Genomic DNA, 15,998 nt, shown 5'->3' on the forward strand with positions numbered 1-15,998 from the left:
TCTTTGTGTGTGTGTATATGTGTATTTAAAGTTAGAAACAGCCAATGTAGGGCGTGTGACAGGGAGTTAACTGGAGATGAGTAAATACATGAAGGTTTTGAAATTTTTCACAGGTTGATGAAAATGTGTACAACAGTGTGGCATCATCCTCAAATGCAGCTTTTGATTTCTAGATCAGGGTTCCTCAGGGTTCTAGACCAGCTTGGTCAGGGACCTTCTTTTTCTTTGGACCTCAAGGTCTGAATTATGGATTTCATATTTTGTCAATGTCTTGATATTTCAGTTGGGGTTTGGATTATTTTTCCTCTCGGCTAACTGTGGATCTATAAGTAGGGTTGGGTTTATCTTGCTCCCTACCACATTTTTCTAAGTAATTGTTGTTGTTGAGTTGTTTTCAGTTGTGTCTGACTCTTCATGACTCCATTTAGGGTTTTCCTGGCAAAGTTTGGAGTGGTTTGCCATTTCCTTCCTCATTTTACAGATGAGGAAACTAAGGCAAATAAGGTTAAGCCACTTGACCAGGGTCACAAGGCTAATAAATGTCTGAGGCTAGATTTGAACTCAGGTCTTCCTAACTCCAGGCCCAGCACTCTATCCACCACACCACCTAGCTGCCCCTTTCTAAATAATTACTGCTAGCAAAACAGGTATGAGAAACAGGATGGCATGGTGGATAGAACTGTCTTTGGAGCCTAGATTACCTGACCTCAAGTCCTATTTTTGATACATACTTGGCTATGTTACCCATGGGCAAGTCATTTAACTTTTCATTGCTCTTAGAAACTAGATGACCACAAGTTGCTGAGAAGGTGATGACCTACACTGGCAGAGGGAATTTCCTTAGCTGAGAGTTCCCTATTCCACTGAAATAACAGGTCTAGTTTTTATCTTCTAGAAAGAAGTATAAGGGGCGATGAACTTATTTGACGAACTCCCATCCCCACAATCAAGGTGATGGGATTACAGGTTGGGGCCTTTTGTTGGGGGGGGAGCAGACTACAATTTATTTTAGCACCTTACTGAGAGGACTCAAGGAAGTCCTATGATTGACTCCTAGCCATTAGGTTTGCTTTTAAGAGGTGTGTCCTCCAAACAAAGGTCCACAAATTCTAAAGTCCAGTTAATTGGAAGTTTTCAATAAATAGATCAGGGACTTGTCTGATCACCCCCATGTCATTTAGACTGAGGAACAAAGGAGTCATAAAACAAAAGCAGAGTAATGCATCATAGCAAGTCTGTCTCCTGGACGTCAAGTAGAAAGGACTTGATTTTCTGTTCCACTAATGCTTCTGTTTTTTTGGGGGCTTAAAGCTCTACTTGCAAATCCAACTTCATTTTATTTTTGATAAAGAGCCAGCCCCACGTTCCCCTAGGCTCACCTCTTATCCTCTCTATTTCATGCTTCAGACTCACAATCTTAAAGATTTTTACAAGCATGAGGAAGCCTCACCTGCAGACATACATATAAAACAAACAAACAAAAATAAAACAAACCCAAACAAAATCTTTTGATATGGATTTCCCTCTCTGAAGCCAAAACTAAAGGTGCCATGGTTTCCTGCAACAATCAATCTTTTCCGTCAACAAAGGATGGAGTGAAACAGTAAACCAGTCTAACTTCCTTCTAATACTCCAGCCTCAGACAGAAAGTCAGGACTACCAATGACTTGAAGCCGGCTGAGCTGGATTTAATCTCTGTCAAAGACAACCTATATTTATATCATATCATATCATATCAACCTACATTTATATTTTAAGTTAGGTTAGCAGTATTCTTTCTTGCCTATCTAACATCTTTTCTTTCCATAATTTGGCATACTCTGAGCAGGAAGTGATGGAGATAATACTGATTGGGTCTTGAGTTTATGAAAGGCATGTTGGAAAAGTTCCTGCAATGCTTTTGGCTGATAGCTTAAAATTAAATAATGTAAACACAAGGGCAGGAAGATAGGTATCTGCTTTCTGGTAATGGGGGATAATGCTTCTAGGCCAGAGATCACTCTACTTCAAGGGCCATGTAGCTTCTTGGGACTTAAACTTTTACATGCATGCAGTGATGCTGATTTATTTATTTGTCTTTTCTAAAGTGAAACAGAAAACAAGACTCTTGTGGATCAACTGAGAGCTTGTAAGGTGTAGTGGGTGGGGCACTGGAGTTGGAGCCAGGAAGACTGGAGTTCAAATCCTGCCTCAAATACTAGTGATGGGAGCCTATGCAGATTGGTTAATTTCTCTGGGTAGTAGTTTCCTTACCTTTAAAATGAGGGTATTGGACTCAATGACATCCTAGGTCTCTTCTGGCTCTAAATCTATAATCCTATGAATTTGTATCCCGGAAAAGGGATTTTCCTTCCTAGAAGTATGTTATGAGTAGGGGGAGAGCCTGAGATGTTAAGTTGCCCAATTTCATACCAGAAGTAAACACAAAGACTCTATTTAGGGTCTCCTGACCCTAAATCCAATGCCCTTTACATTTTACCATCCTGCTATGGGATTGGATGAAATCAAAGCTTTGGCCTACTGTGATATTAATGAAAAAAATAAAATAAAACATATCTAACAATGAAAACATGATTAGACATTTTTAGATGTGAGGAAGATAGCTGGGAATGAGATTGTCTTATCTACAAACAAACCTATGGAACAAGTAATCCACACTCTTCCTCCAGCCCCATTTTTGTTTCTTTCCCTCCAAATAACACCAGGAATAGTTTCTCCTTTTATTTAAATTAAAGCCCCACTCTGAAATACCCACAGAGGAAGAAAGAAAGGTTTTTGATTTAAACAGAAGAGCACCAATCCCTTTGATGTGACACACTTTCATGTGTCACATAGGTGACATAGGGATAAGCCTGCCTTGGTGTTATCACACTGGATTTCTGCACATTAAGCCCAAATAGAACAAGGAACATAAACATTTAGGAGAAAAGGAGAGAAATCCAGAAGGCTATCAGAGATGATTATGACTGTGGTGATTTTTGTGACGATGATGACATTAGCAGATGTTAAAGTTCAAAAAGTTTAAATTTCATTCATAAATGTCATTCCTTGCAGCAGGAGAAAGCTTTTCAAGTTAATGCAGAGCACAGATGCCATGTATATAATTAAAATTATAGCAATTAAAATCCACACATAACTTTAAAAATCCAACATGTTAGGCAATGATCCAGCCTCAATGATACTAAAACACTAATGAGAAGTAAAATGGAGGCATTTGAATTTCATGTAAAGGACCTGGGTACAGGTTCTGTGCAACTTATCTCTGGTATGCCTATATTTCCCCATCTTTAAAATCAGTTAAAATCATGTAATCAGTTGAGAGGCAGGCTGGCCTAATGCATGGTGTACTGGACCTGTAGTCAGGAAGACTTAGATTAGAATCTTATCTTTGACACTTACTGTAAGTTCTATGTAGGGATGGGCTGATAAATGTTTAACAACTGTCTCTCTTACATATATACCATACACTTTAAATTTCATCTGCATCATTAACATAATCTCCATCACTTTCTTAAGTCTAGACAATCAACAAAATAATAAAATCCTGATTTATGGTGTTTGCTGATTTACAAAGTATGAACGCTCACACTGAAAATATAACAAGTGGCTGTTGCAAGCTAGAGTAAGCTAGCTCCAGCATATACTTGACTATGTGACTATAGTAACCTCTCTGATACTCAGATTATTCATCTATAAAATGGGTAATAATGAGCAGATAGGTGGTGCAGTGGATAGAGTAACAGGCCTAGAATCAGGAAGACTCATCTTCCTAAGTTCAAATCTGTCCTCCGGCACTTCCTGGGCAAGTTGCTTAACCCTGTTTGCCTCACTTTCCTCATCTGTAAAATGAGCTGGAGAAGGAAATGGAAAACCACTCCAATATTTTTGCCAGAAAAATCCCAAATGGGGTCACAAAGAGTCAGATGCAACTGAACAACAACAAAAATGGGTAATATCCACAGCCCCTATCTCACAGGGTAATTGTTAGGCTCAAATGAGATAATGTATATAAAACCACTTTGTAAACTTTAAAGCCATATAGGAATACGATATCTGTGGTGTCATTGATAGAGGGAACCCTAAGAAGAAGAAACTAAATCCCTTCACCAGTGGAGGTCAGACTCTTCTCTAGTTTTAAAGTTGTTATAGTTGCTTGAGGCACTAAGAAGTTAAATTTCTTGCCCAGGATCACAAATATAGTATGTGCCAGAGGAAAGACTTGAACTCAGGTTTTCTGGCCCTTGAGGCCAGCTCTCTACCCACTGCCATGTTAAATACTACTACTACTACTACAACTATTACTACTACTACCACCACCACCATCATTACTACTACCACTACAACTACTACTACTATCACTGCTACTACAACCACTGCTACTACTGCTACCACTACCACCACTACTACTATACTTCTACTATCACTACTACTATTACTGCTACTACCACCAGTACCACTGCTACTATTGATACCACTACTGCTATTACCACTTCTACTACTACTACTACTGCTGCTGCTAATACACTACACTCCTCCTCCTCCTCCTCCCACTGCTACTACTACTATTGCTGCTAATGCTACTACTACTACTACTATTACTACTACTACTACTACTACCACCACTACCACCACAACTACTTCTACTATTACTACTGCTACCACTACCACTACTACTGCTGCTGCTGTTGCTACTGATAGTACTACTGCTTTTGCTATATATATATATGGCTTTGATTTGATTGTAATCTCTTTGGGGGCAGCTCTTTTAGAGTTCATTCTCATTTCTTTAATACACTGCTGTTAGTACAATGGAGGAGTACTCCAGGGATGTTTTTATCTGAATGACTGATTCAAATCAATTCAACATCATTCAACAAACATTTACAAATTATTTCCCATGTTTAAGGCTCTGGGCTGGTATTGGAGTGGATATGTCTTCTCCTTAAATGATCATTTGTCATAAATTCCCTCAGAACATGAAAATATCTTGTTGAGCTCTGATTCTAGAATCTCATGTGGAGGGTAAGGCTTAATTCACTGTGAATGTAATAAAGACTACAGAATATGAAATATAAGAATGAAAAAGGAGAAATGTATTAAGGAAGTTATAACTTAGTATAGAATTGGGAATTTGTGGAGACATTAAAGAAAAAAAGAGATAATAATCTTTTGGAGATAGTTTACATGTAATTGACAAATCAACAAGTTTATAAAGTGATGACAATGTGTCAAGTAGGGTTCTATGTGTTGGGATACAAAGACAAAAGTGAAATACTATCTGCCTTCAAGGAGATTCCATTCTGTAGTACACATTTTAAATTGTACAATATTTACACATACACAATATAAGTTATTTTGGACACTAGAGAAATATTTGAGAATAAGGAAAAGTCCTATCTTAGGGTGGACCAATGAACTCAACAACTCAATGACATCCTACTTAGACCTAAGTATATAAGATTATTGTCAGTCTTCAAAAAAAAAGTGGGATTTTAATTAAAATTAGACCTGTGATGAAAGAATTAAATTACTGATCACATCTACTTTTGCTACATGATAATGTCGAGTAATTAAAATTTTTATATCCAACTTGAACCAATGTCTCCCAAACTCTTCACATGACTCTAAAAGAGAAGGCTATACTATTTTAAAGGTCTTCTTGTTAGAAATGTCAGAGGCTCTTTAAAATTAAATCCTGTGGTTATCATAGCCAACACTGTAGTCTTAACAATTTCTCACTGCAGAATAGAAATACATACAAGCACAAAGTACAAAAAAAAAGTGCAAAATTTTCTACATGGTCCATTTTAGAAAATATATTTTCACCTAGTTCTAAACTGCTGCTCCTAATTAACTGATGATTTAGATCAAGGTCATTATCAACTCAAATGACCAAATGTGAAAAATACTGTTCTCATGTCAGAGACCTTGAAGTAAGAATGCTCTAATGGGATTAAAATGCCTTGCAAAGAGTTATAACATGAATAGCTCAAGAAATCTTAATTTGTAAAAGGTCACAGAGTTGCAAAAAGCATCACTCATTTCAACTAATTAAATGAAATTTTAGTTAAACAGCACCTTCAAATATTGGTATTGCAGCTGCAAGTGCATTTAAATAGCATTTACTCAGATATAATTAGCACAATTAAACATGGGTAGAAGTAGAAACACCATTCCTAATTATATTGATATAATCAGTTTTATTAATGCTTTATGGCAACAAAAGTGACATCTGACAGTAGAATACAGTTCATAACTGTATCTAGTGCTAAGCATTTAAACATACTTGGAGCAAAAAGCCTTGTAAATTGTGGAAAGAAAAGAAAAGCCTCTGTACTAATAAAGGCGTTCTTACCTGTTACGATACCATAGTTGGGAGGTTCAAGAATTACTCCGTAAAACTGGATGATGTTTCTGTGACTGAGGATACTAAGTATTTCTGCCTGTTGAAAAATCAAAGACAAATTTGGATATCAGTACAATTTTCATAGGTATACAATATTCTAGTAAATCAGAATTTTTCAGTTTCTGACCATCTCAGTCTTTTGTTTTCTCTAAATATACACAAGTTCTTTATGCAAAAGCCTGTTGACTTTTGAAAAACTGTCTTTCATAGCACTTTAGGAAATAAAAATTTCCATTAAGTATTTAGAATAAAAACATTTTGGCAGGTGCTTTTGCAATGCTAAGTGTGCTATAATATGTTGAAGGGTTGTTACTATAAGGGTTTTCCCAAATTTTTACTTGGTAATACATCTGAAGCACTTTTACCTATGCTATGTTCTATGTCTTTTGGGAGACCAAACTGGTGAACATGAATGCATGAAACATTCTTTTGTAGTCTTTCTTCCTGGACAGATTTTTTGTTTTGTTTATTTTTGTTAAATACACGGTGCTTATCTTAGCCAACAGAGTAGTCTGAAGAGTTTCCTCTTTCTGTAGGAACAAAAATAAATTCTAAAAATATCCTTTTGTCAGTTGAATAGATTAGGTACACAATACACAGTTTAAATGACCATGATTATCTAGTGTTAAATTCAAAGATCCAAGCTTTGGGAGCAAGAACTCACCATTTGACAAAAATTGCTGGGAAAATTGGAAAGCAATTTGGCAAAAACTAGAAATAGACCAACACCTCACACCATATGCAGAGAAAAGGTCAAAATGGATGAATGATTTAAATATGAAGGAGGATATCATAAATAAATTAGGGGAGTATTAAAAAACCTACCTCTCAAATTTCTGAATAACGGAAGAATTCATGAGCAAATAAGAGATAGAAAAGTTAATGAGAAATAATGTATGATTTTTATATAATGTATAATTATGATTATATGAGATTAAAAAGTTTTTGTACAAATAAAACTAATGCAGTCAAAGCTAGAAAGAAAGCAGGAAACTGGAGGAAAAAATTTTTATAGCTAGTTTCTCTGATTAGGGCCTCATTTCTCAAATATATAGTGTGCTAAAATTCATATTTATGAAAATATGAGTGAATCCTCAATTGATAAATGGTCAAAAGATATGAACAGGCAATTTTAAGAAGAAATTAAAACTGTCAATAGTCACATGAAAAAACACTCAAAATCACTATTGATTAAAGAAATGTAAATTAAAACAATTCTAAGATACCACTTCACACCTATCAGATTAGCTAATAGGATAGAAAAAGAAAATGACAAATGCTGGAAGGGATGTGGAAAAATAGGGACACATGCTCTATTGGTGGAGCTGTGAACTGGTATAACTATTCTGGAAACAACTTGAACTATTCCCAAAAGGTTATAAAACTGTGTCTACCCTTTGGCCCAACAATACCATTACTAGGTCTGTATCCCAAAGAGATTAGAGAAAAGGGAAAATGATCTATTTGTACAAAAATATTTATAGCAACTCTTTTTGTAGTGATAAAGAATTAGAAATTGAGAGGATGCTCATCAATTGGGGAATGGCTAAACAAGTTGTGTTATATGATTGTGATGGAATACTATTGTTCTATAAGAAAGAATGTTCAGGATGGCTTCACAACAACCTGGGAAGTCTTACATGAACTGATGCGAAGTGAAGTGAGCAGAATCAGGAGAACACTGTATATAGTAACAGCAATATTGTAACAATGATCAACTTTGAAAGTTTTAGCTATTTTGATAGATAATGATCACAGACAATTTCAAAGGACCCATGATGAAAAATGTTATCCATCTCCAGAGACAGAACTGATGAACTGAGTACAGATTGAAGCATGTGTTTTTTACTTTCTTTGTGTGTGTGTGTATATGTGTGTGTGTGTGCATGTGTGTGCTTTCTTTTGTAACATGGCTAATATGAAAATATATTTTGCATGACTTCACATGTATAATCAATATCATATTGCTTGCTTTCTCAAGAAATGGGGGAGGGGTGAGCAGGTTGGAGAGAATTTGAAACTCAAAATTTTAAAAAATGTATGTTAAATATTTTTAAAAATATAATTGGAAAATATTAATATAAATAAATATACACTCATATAAATATATAATTATAATTTAATATTATAATATAGATATTAATATTGATGTTCTAAAAATAAAATGTCCTTTTGATAATACATCTAGATTATTAAAATTAGACAAGTATTAGAAAAAGGAGGTGTAATTCAATAGCTTTGATATGGGCATCATTGTCCTTTAAAAGGCTAGTATGGTGTATGAAAAACAACACTAGATTTAGAGTCAAGAGAACTAGGTTTGCACACTATGTATTATCTTTGTGATGTTGGGAAAGTCATTTCACTTCTCTAGGGCTCAGTATCCCCATTCATAAAATGTGGGAGTTAGAGCAATGGTTATCATTCTAAAGGTCTTTCTATATTAAAAAAACTCTATGATCTTATGAAATAATGATGAATGATTTGCTAACAATAACTATGGACCCATATGGAACTTACCTGTATCTAACCTATCACTATTGTTCTGTGTACTAGGTTGATCCAATGAGATAATGTATATAAAGCTCTTTGAAAACCATTGAAGAGAATGTAAATATGAGGTATTATGAAATAATGGTGAAATAACAATAAAGGATGCAGGAATCAAGAAGCCCACCTAGATGGGCCTTGTAAAATCACATGGATGAGTCTTCCCAGGCACTTAAGAGGTCCTCTTCTGATAGTAGTGCCTGAGTGACCAAAGATCTATCAACACAGGAATTCAGTAGTTTTCATCTTATAACTATACCTTACAAATAGAGTAACAGACTCATGAATTGTTATAAATGAAAGGGATTTTAGAGATGGTCTGCTCCAACCAGCTCATACATGGATTTGGAAGTTGATAATTTAGCCTGTAGCAAGATTTATAATTTCTGCTACACCAGCCTCCACCCCCAAGATGGATACATTGGTCAATCTCATGGTTTTAACTCCCTTCTTTTGGAATCCTTTGGAAAGATTTCCAACAGAACATTGAATTAATAAATGTTGAGTGTTAGTCTCCTGCCCTCATTTCACAAATTTTTTTTCTTCCCAATCCAAGTCATATCCTGATTTCTTTAAGAAAAGCAGTAAACTGCTGGATGACAGTGCAGTCTCTCTCCAGCTTTCAGGTTTGCGCTACTTCAACTACACATGCATATTAATTCAGGCATCTTAGAAAAAGTCTGTATAGACTTAGGTTAGAAATACTACATTTTCTTAAACACATTTAAGTAAAAAGAAAGTCAGTTCTTTTTGTGAAAGAAAGGAAAGATACTGAAAGCAGCCTACTGATATTTAGTATGATTCAGATAACCAAGTCCACCAATTATATTCACATCCTCTATCTTGTTCCAAACTATCTCCTCAACTGTCACTTGCTCTCCCACTTTATCTCTGAATTATTTTGGAGAATCCACCACTCTAATCACGACCAGGCACTGACAATGAGGCACAGTGATACTACAAAGAGTACTGGATTTTGACTTTCAGAATATGGGTTAGATTCCCCAGCTCTGCTACTCACTATCCTTGTGACCATAAGCAAGTCTTCTAAACTCTAAACAGCAGCTCTGTTATCTGTAGAATGAAGGGGTTAAATTAGACAATCTCTAATATCCCTTTTGGCTCTAAATTTTAAATTCTATGAGTCCAAGAGTAGGAAAAGGCATCAAGGCATGGTTGGAAAAAGGACTGGCCTTAAAATCAGAAAGAACTGGCTTTCAAATTCTGCCTGTCACATCTACTAACTAGGTGACCACAGGAAAGTCACTTGATTTCTTACTGTCCCAGGCAACTCTATAAGACTATACGTTATTAAATAGCCCAGTTGCAGATCTGCATCTGTAGAAGTTTCCACAACAGAAATTCTCTGATTACATCATAAATACAGATTTTTTTTAAAAGTCAAAGATATAATACTTCTGTTTTAAAGGAAGGTTGTTGGTTACTTTTGTTGCTGCTGTTTCTTTCAACATTCTATAGTCTTAAATCTCCAGACAAAGAATGTAATGAAGGAAAGGGAAAGGTTCCAACCTAGGTCACCATTGTTCCAATGAATTGTTTTGTTTTGTTTTTTGTTTTGTTTTTTGGTGAGGCAATCGGGGTTAAGTAACTTGCCCAGGGTCACACAGCTAGTAAGAGTCATGTGTCTGAGGTCGGATTTGAACTCAGGTCCTCCTGACTCCAAGGTTGGAGCTCTATCCACTGTGCCACCTAGCTGCCCCCCTCCAATGAATTCTTGTTGTTATTTGTCCATTCTCGAGGAGGACCAATGACATCAGGAAGGTAATATCTTGACTTGCAAGTGTATTGAATTTAAGTGAGGCAGGGATGTGCAAAGTCTCCAGCTTTATTCTTTAGCTTCAATGAACACCGAGAATGCCAAATAGGACCCGTTTCCAGGGCCCAAGGCACTTTAGACCAGTGGTATCAAAAGCAAAATAGAAACAGATCCCCGCAGTCCCATATTGATTTGTTTTCAGTCATTTCAGTCGTGTTCAACTCTTTGTGATCCTATTTTGAGGTTTTCTTGGCAGAGTTACTGGAGTGGTTTGCCATTTCCTTCTCCAGCTCATTTGACAGGTGAGGAAACTGAGGCAAACAGGGTTAAGTGACTTGCCCAGGGTCAGCTAGTAAGTGTCTGAGGACAGATTTAAACTCAGGAAGATGAGTCTTCCTGACTTCAGGCCAAGTGGAATTTGACAACCTCTGCTCATAGCAAAGTGTCTTAAGAGTACCTACACTTTTCAGGGTCATTTCAAGTAGTTTAGTCTGGTCTTCAAAGATATGCTCCTAGAAGTATGATTCCCCCAGGAGCTTAAGAATGCATGGGCATGGATTTTAGTCCTCCCCAGGCCTGGTCAACCCATTGAATGAAACTCTTTCTTCACTTGCCCCAGGCCTGACCAGAAGCAGATCATAATCAGTAGATATATCCATGAATTTGGACAGCGCTCCTGGCATTACTCTGGATCAGACTAGCAATCAACAAGATCATTTCTAGGCTAGATCTTAGGCTCTGCTGAGTGCTAAAAACAAAGTTCCTATATTTTCCACCTACCACCATTCATAACTCTTGGTGTTTGTTTAAATGATGTATACCCTATTGCTGGAGCATCTGCTTCCTTTAGCTGCTCTGAAATATATGATCCTGGTAGATTCTTAGGCCATTATATGCTTCATTTAACTCATTTTGCAAATTCTCTAATGATGTTACAGAGAAGGAAAAAAGGGGTTCTTTGGTTTTGTTCATACTATCAGGTGATAGTGATATTCAGAGTGTAAATAATGTTGTAGATATTGCACCTCCTTAAATTTGTAAATGTTTACTCAGAAAAGGGGAATAGAAGATTGTGAAGGATGGAAGTTTTCAAAATTCTTCCTGAAAATGTATATATAGGATTTACTAACTTTGTGTCCCTTAAGTATGGTAGTATAGTCAATTATATAACCCCAGTCCTAGAATTTAGCTTCATTAGCTCAATGTGGATGAGTATAAAATCCAGTTTGGGGACTGAGTTTTAATGGGTACACTGTGGCTCTTTTTAGTCACAGGAAAGTCCAAGTTTTTTTGTTTTTGTTTTGTTTCATTTTTTTGAGATAGGTCTCCTAATCTGGCCCAGGCTGGAAATAGGCCCTATCGAACTGATGATTAGCATTGTAGATTTGACCTGGTCTAGCTCCAACCTGAGCTGCTTTGCCCCTCATTGAGCAGTCTGGTTCCCTATCCTGTCATCCCCAAATGAAGACCCACAATAATGGTGCCATTCTTAGTGCTGACTCATTTTGCAAATCCTCTAGTAATATCATGGAGAAGGGAAGAAGGTGGTTCCTGGCTTAGCCTAATGAAGTTCAGAACTCCCAAGTTCAAATTAACCACCAGCCTGAACCTTCCCCAGTACAAGGATTGCAAAGGGTAAAATCACACCTGGCTTCCAAGGTTTTCAAAAAAGCTCACCTTCTTGAGTGCCTTTTATAGGACTAATGTTCTCCATGAATGTTGTCGCTGTTTGTCCTTTGTTTTCAAAGAGGACCACAACATCAGGGAGGTGATGAAATGACATGCAAATGAATTGGACTTAAGTGAGGGAGGGCTGTGCAATGTCATCCACCTCACTGGTCCAGTGGCAAGATATAGATCAGGACAACTGGATATAGCCCCACTCTGCATGAATACTTGTGTTATATATGAAGCAAACCTTTGATGCTTAGTACTATTCAAGAAACCCCTAAGGCAGTTTTCCTTGTTGTTGTTATTCTGTTTTTTCAGTCGTGTCCCCATTTGGGGCTTTCTTGGCAAAGATACTGGAATGATTTGCCATTCCCTTTTCCAGCTCATCTGTCAGATGTGGAAACTAAGGCAAAAGCATTAAGTGACTTGCCCAAGGTCACACAGCTAGTAAGTGTCTGAAGCCAGATTTGGATTCAGGTCTTCCTGACTCCAGACCTGTGTTCCAGACTCTGTACACTGCCACCTAGCCACCCAAAGGCAGTAGAGTTAAACTCAAATAGAAATGGAGGTCACTAAATTATACATAAGGATCTCTGAAGGCTGCTAATTGACTTTAGAAAACCACATATTGTCTATATTTTTAAAAATTTTTTACTATGTTAAGTCTTTCCCAATTACATTTTAATCTGGTTCAGACCCTCTCCAGAGTGTTGTCTCATTTCATACCTCTGCCCTAAGGTATTACTGAGTTTGTGGCAGGGCTATATTCCTTAGCCTTTCCAACTCTAATCCACAATCCAACCCTTAGCAACCTCAATTTAGATTTGTACCAACCTCAATTTAGTCTGGTCTTCAAAGATATGCTCCTGGAAGTGTGATCCCCTAGGAGCTCAGAATGCATGGGGATGAATTTGAATCCTCCCCAGGACTGGTCAACCCACTGATACCAGCATTGTACCCTTTGGACTACCATCTACCCTGCAGAAAAGACTATCTTTATTTTTCTATTTGAAACCCCAGTCCTGGGCATATTTAATAAAACATTAATTAAGCATTTAATAAGAAATCTTCCCCTTCTCCCTTCCCTCCCTCTTTACCTTTCTCTCTTCTTTCCTTCCTTCCACACTCTTTCTCTTCCTCCTTCTCTCCTTTCTTCCCTTCCTTCCTTCCTTCCAGCCACAGCCCTAGATTCAGTTATATGGTTACATCTTCCAGTTTCACTCCTCCTATTATGCTGACACCCCTACTATTTCAGAAATTTGGGGGGGCAGGGAAAAAGATGATAACATTGATATTAGAATTCTTTAGACAGCAAGTATAAATGGATAAAGCCAAATACCCGCAACTTTCTGGGTATGTCTTTGGGCAAGTTTAAGTTTAACAATTTTCAAGCCCTCTGTTCTAATTAATGCAGAAATAAGCAAATGTTTCATTCATTGCATTTTTACTCTACCACTATCATTACTAGTCTACTACCTCCCTCAAAAAAAAAAAAAAAGAAAAACTTGCTTCCTACTTGTACAGTAAGGGAGAAAACCAGCCCCTTGACCCACTCCCAGCAATGCTGTACTACAAGTAGAACTTAAAGAGTAGGCTTGTGCTATTTCCAAAACATTTTCTGTCCTATACTTAATGATCAGTGTCACATATGAGTCATGGCCTTTGGAACTCTCATGTTAGATTCAGAGGCCACTTCAGTAGCCCAGTTAAAGTGACAAATAGTAAACTTTAAAGCTATAAAGAAAATGGTTGGTCTTTTTCCCTCCCAAAATGTGACTGACAGGTCCTCAGGTTCATCAATGAAGCTTACTAGATTATTTCTTTGTATCATAATAAAGCATCCTTCACCAAAGTGCTCCTCTAATGGTTCCTAGTAGCATGGGAGTAACCCTGGCTTCTCTGTTAGCAGACCATCTGCTCAGTGAGTTCCGCCATTTGGAAAGGCTTCAAGGACTGCCCCAACAATGGACACAGCCATCCTAAAAACATCAGTCTAGATGAATGCAGAGAGGTTTGCCACCAGATAGTTGTCTACCAAGTAATGAATGGATTTGGTCCCAGCAATTTAGAAAGGCCATCAATTAAGGCACAGGGAGTTATGTTCACTGGGGGAGGGAGATCTCACATTGAAAAAATCCTAGGCCCCTGAAGTGCTGAAGTATAAATATAATGTATCAGAGATATGTTAGTTATAGTGAGAGTGGTCAGGAGAATCCCTCATCTGCTAGTCTGGGACACTACAGGTACAATAATAAAACATATACTGCCCCTTTCAATTAAAGGCATAGTTCGGCTACTGATAATCTACGTGACTCTGAGCAAGTCACTCAATCTCTCTGGGCCTCAGTTTCCTCAGGCGTAAAATGCGGGAGTTGGATTAAATGACCTCTAGGGTCCCTTCTAGCTCTAAGGTCTATTTTTGTTGATATTTGTCTTTGGTCTCGTGTTTATGTCCTAGCTCAACCCCAACAGAGCCTTTCCTGATGCCCTAATTGCTAGTGTTCTTCTACCTCCTTTCAATATCTTTGTATTTATTTTGTATGTATTCTATATTTATTTATCTATGTTATATATTCTTTCCCCACAGAAGAATGTAAGTCCTTGAGGTCAGGCGCTGTTTGTTTGTTTTGTCTTTACGTGCCTGCAGCCTACCTTTGTGACTGAAACCTAATGGGTTCATGATAAGTGCTCTTCAAATCAAAAGGAGTGTTGGTTAGTAGCTAAGCCTTTGCCAAGTAGAGCCTCTTTGAGGGAAATAAATTTCTTTCCTTTTAAACTAATCAAATAAGTAGCTTTCCTTAGTTCCATGAAGAAATTCTCTTTGGAGAAACATCCTTAACCACCATAGCTAAAATGATTAAATTGACCAGCCATTTCTCTCATTTTGGTGCTACTTTTTGGAAGATAAAGAAGGACTGGTGAGGAATTTCATTTTAATCACTGTTTATGTTGTGAACCTACAAAAATTAGGACTCAATGATTTTTTTTTATGGTGCATTAAAGCTTACTCTTTCTTCATTTGTCCTCTTAGAGAACAACTCAGGCCAGATTCCAAGGAACAGGCTGCTCTAGTAAACGGTGAGCTCTTTGGTTACATATCCTACTAAGGGCAAGCTAACCTGGCAAAACTGGAGGAGAACTGAAATTGAATGAAATAAATGGTGAAGATTTAACATTTGGAGACTGTAAAAAGTCATAGAAAGCCAAGGTAAACTAGATTTATACAAATACAGTGCTTGTGTAGAATGTCATTCTGACAGCATGAGGAGCAAAAACATTTTATATGTGAGTTAGAAGGAGTTCAGTGGGCAAAAGTACCTCCAAATCTCCAGCTAACAAACTTGTATGCTGCTAAGGAAATTGCTTTTGGTGCTAAAAACTGAGATATGACTGCAGAGGACTAATATTTTATAATGTAAGGCCTTGAATTCATTTATAAATAGGAACTTCTGAAAGATCAGCCTTTTGTCAAATATTGACTAACAAGGAAGAGATCTAGGACAGTCAAGAGACCTGGGTTCAAATTCTATTTCTACTAGCCATGTGACTTTGGTCAAGTAGCTTAAATTTTCAGACTTTTAGCTTCCCCATCCA

At 37.1% G+C, this 15,998-nt stretch overlaps 1 protein-coding gene across 3 annotated transcripts in view; it reads right to left on the bottom strand.

Annotated features, from left to right (window-relative positions):
- The window catches only part of MAP3K20 (mitogen-activated protein kinase kinase kinase 20), a 222,411-nt gene that overhangs the window by 117,723 nt on the left and 88,690 nt on the right, over nucleotides 1-15,998 (bottom strand). For all 3 annotated transcript variants that reach the window (XM_027865834.1, XM_027865835.1, XM_027865836.1), the window contains exon 3: nucleotides 6,356-6,443. In XM_027865834.1, the coding sequence (XP_027721635.1) occupies nucleotides 6,356-6,443 (88 nt within the window). The remainder of the gene's footprint in view (nucleotides 1-6,355; nucleotides 6,444-15,998) is intronic.

This window comes from Vombatus ursinus, unplaced genomic scaffold (assembly GCF_900497805.2).
Source record: "Vombatus ursinus unplaced genomic scaffold, bare-nosed wombat genome assembly UNPS02014779.1, whole genome shotgun sequence".
In the NCBI taxonomy this organism is placed as follows: Eukaryota; Metazoa; Chordata; class Mammalia; order Diprotodontia; family Vombatidae; genus Vombatus; species Vombatus ursinus.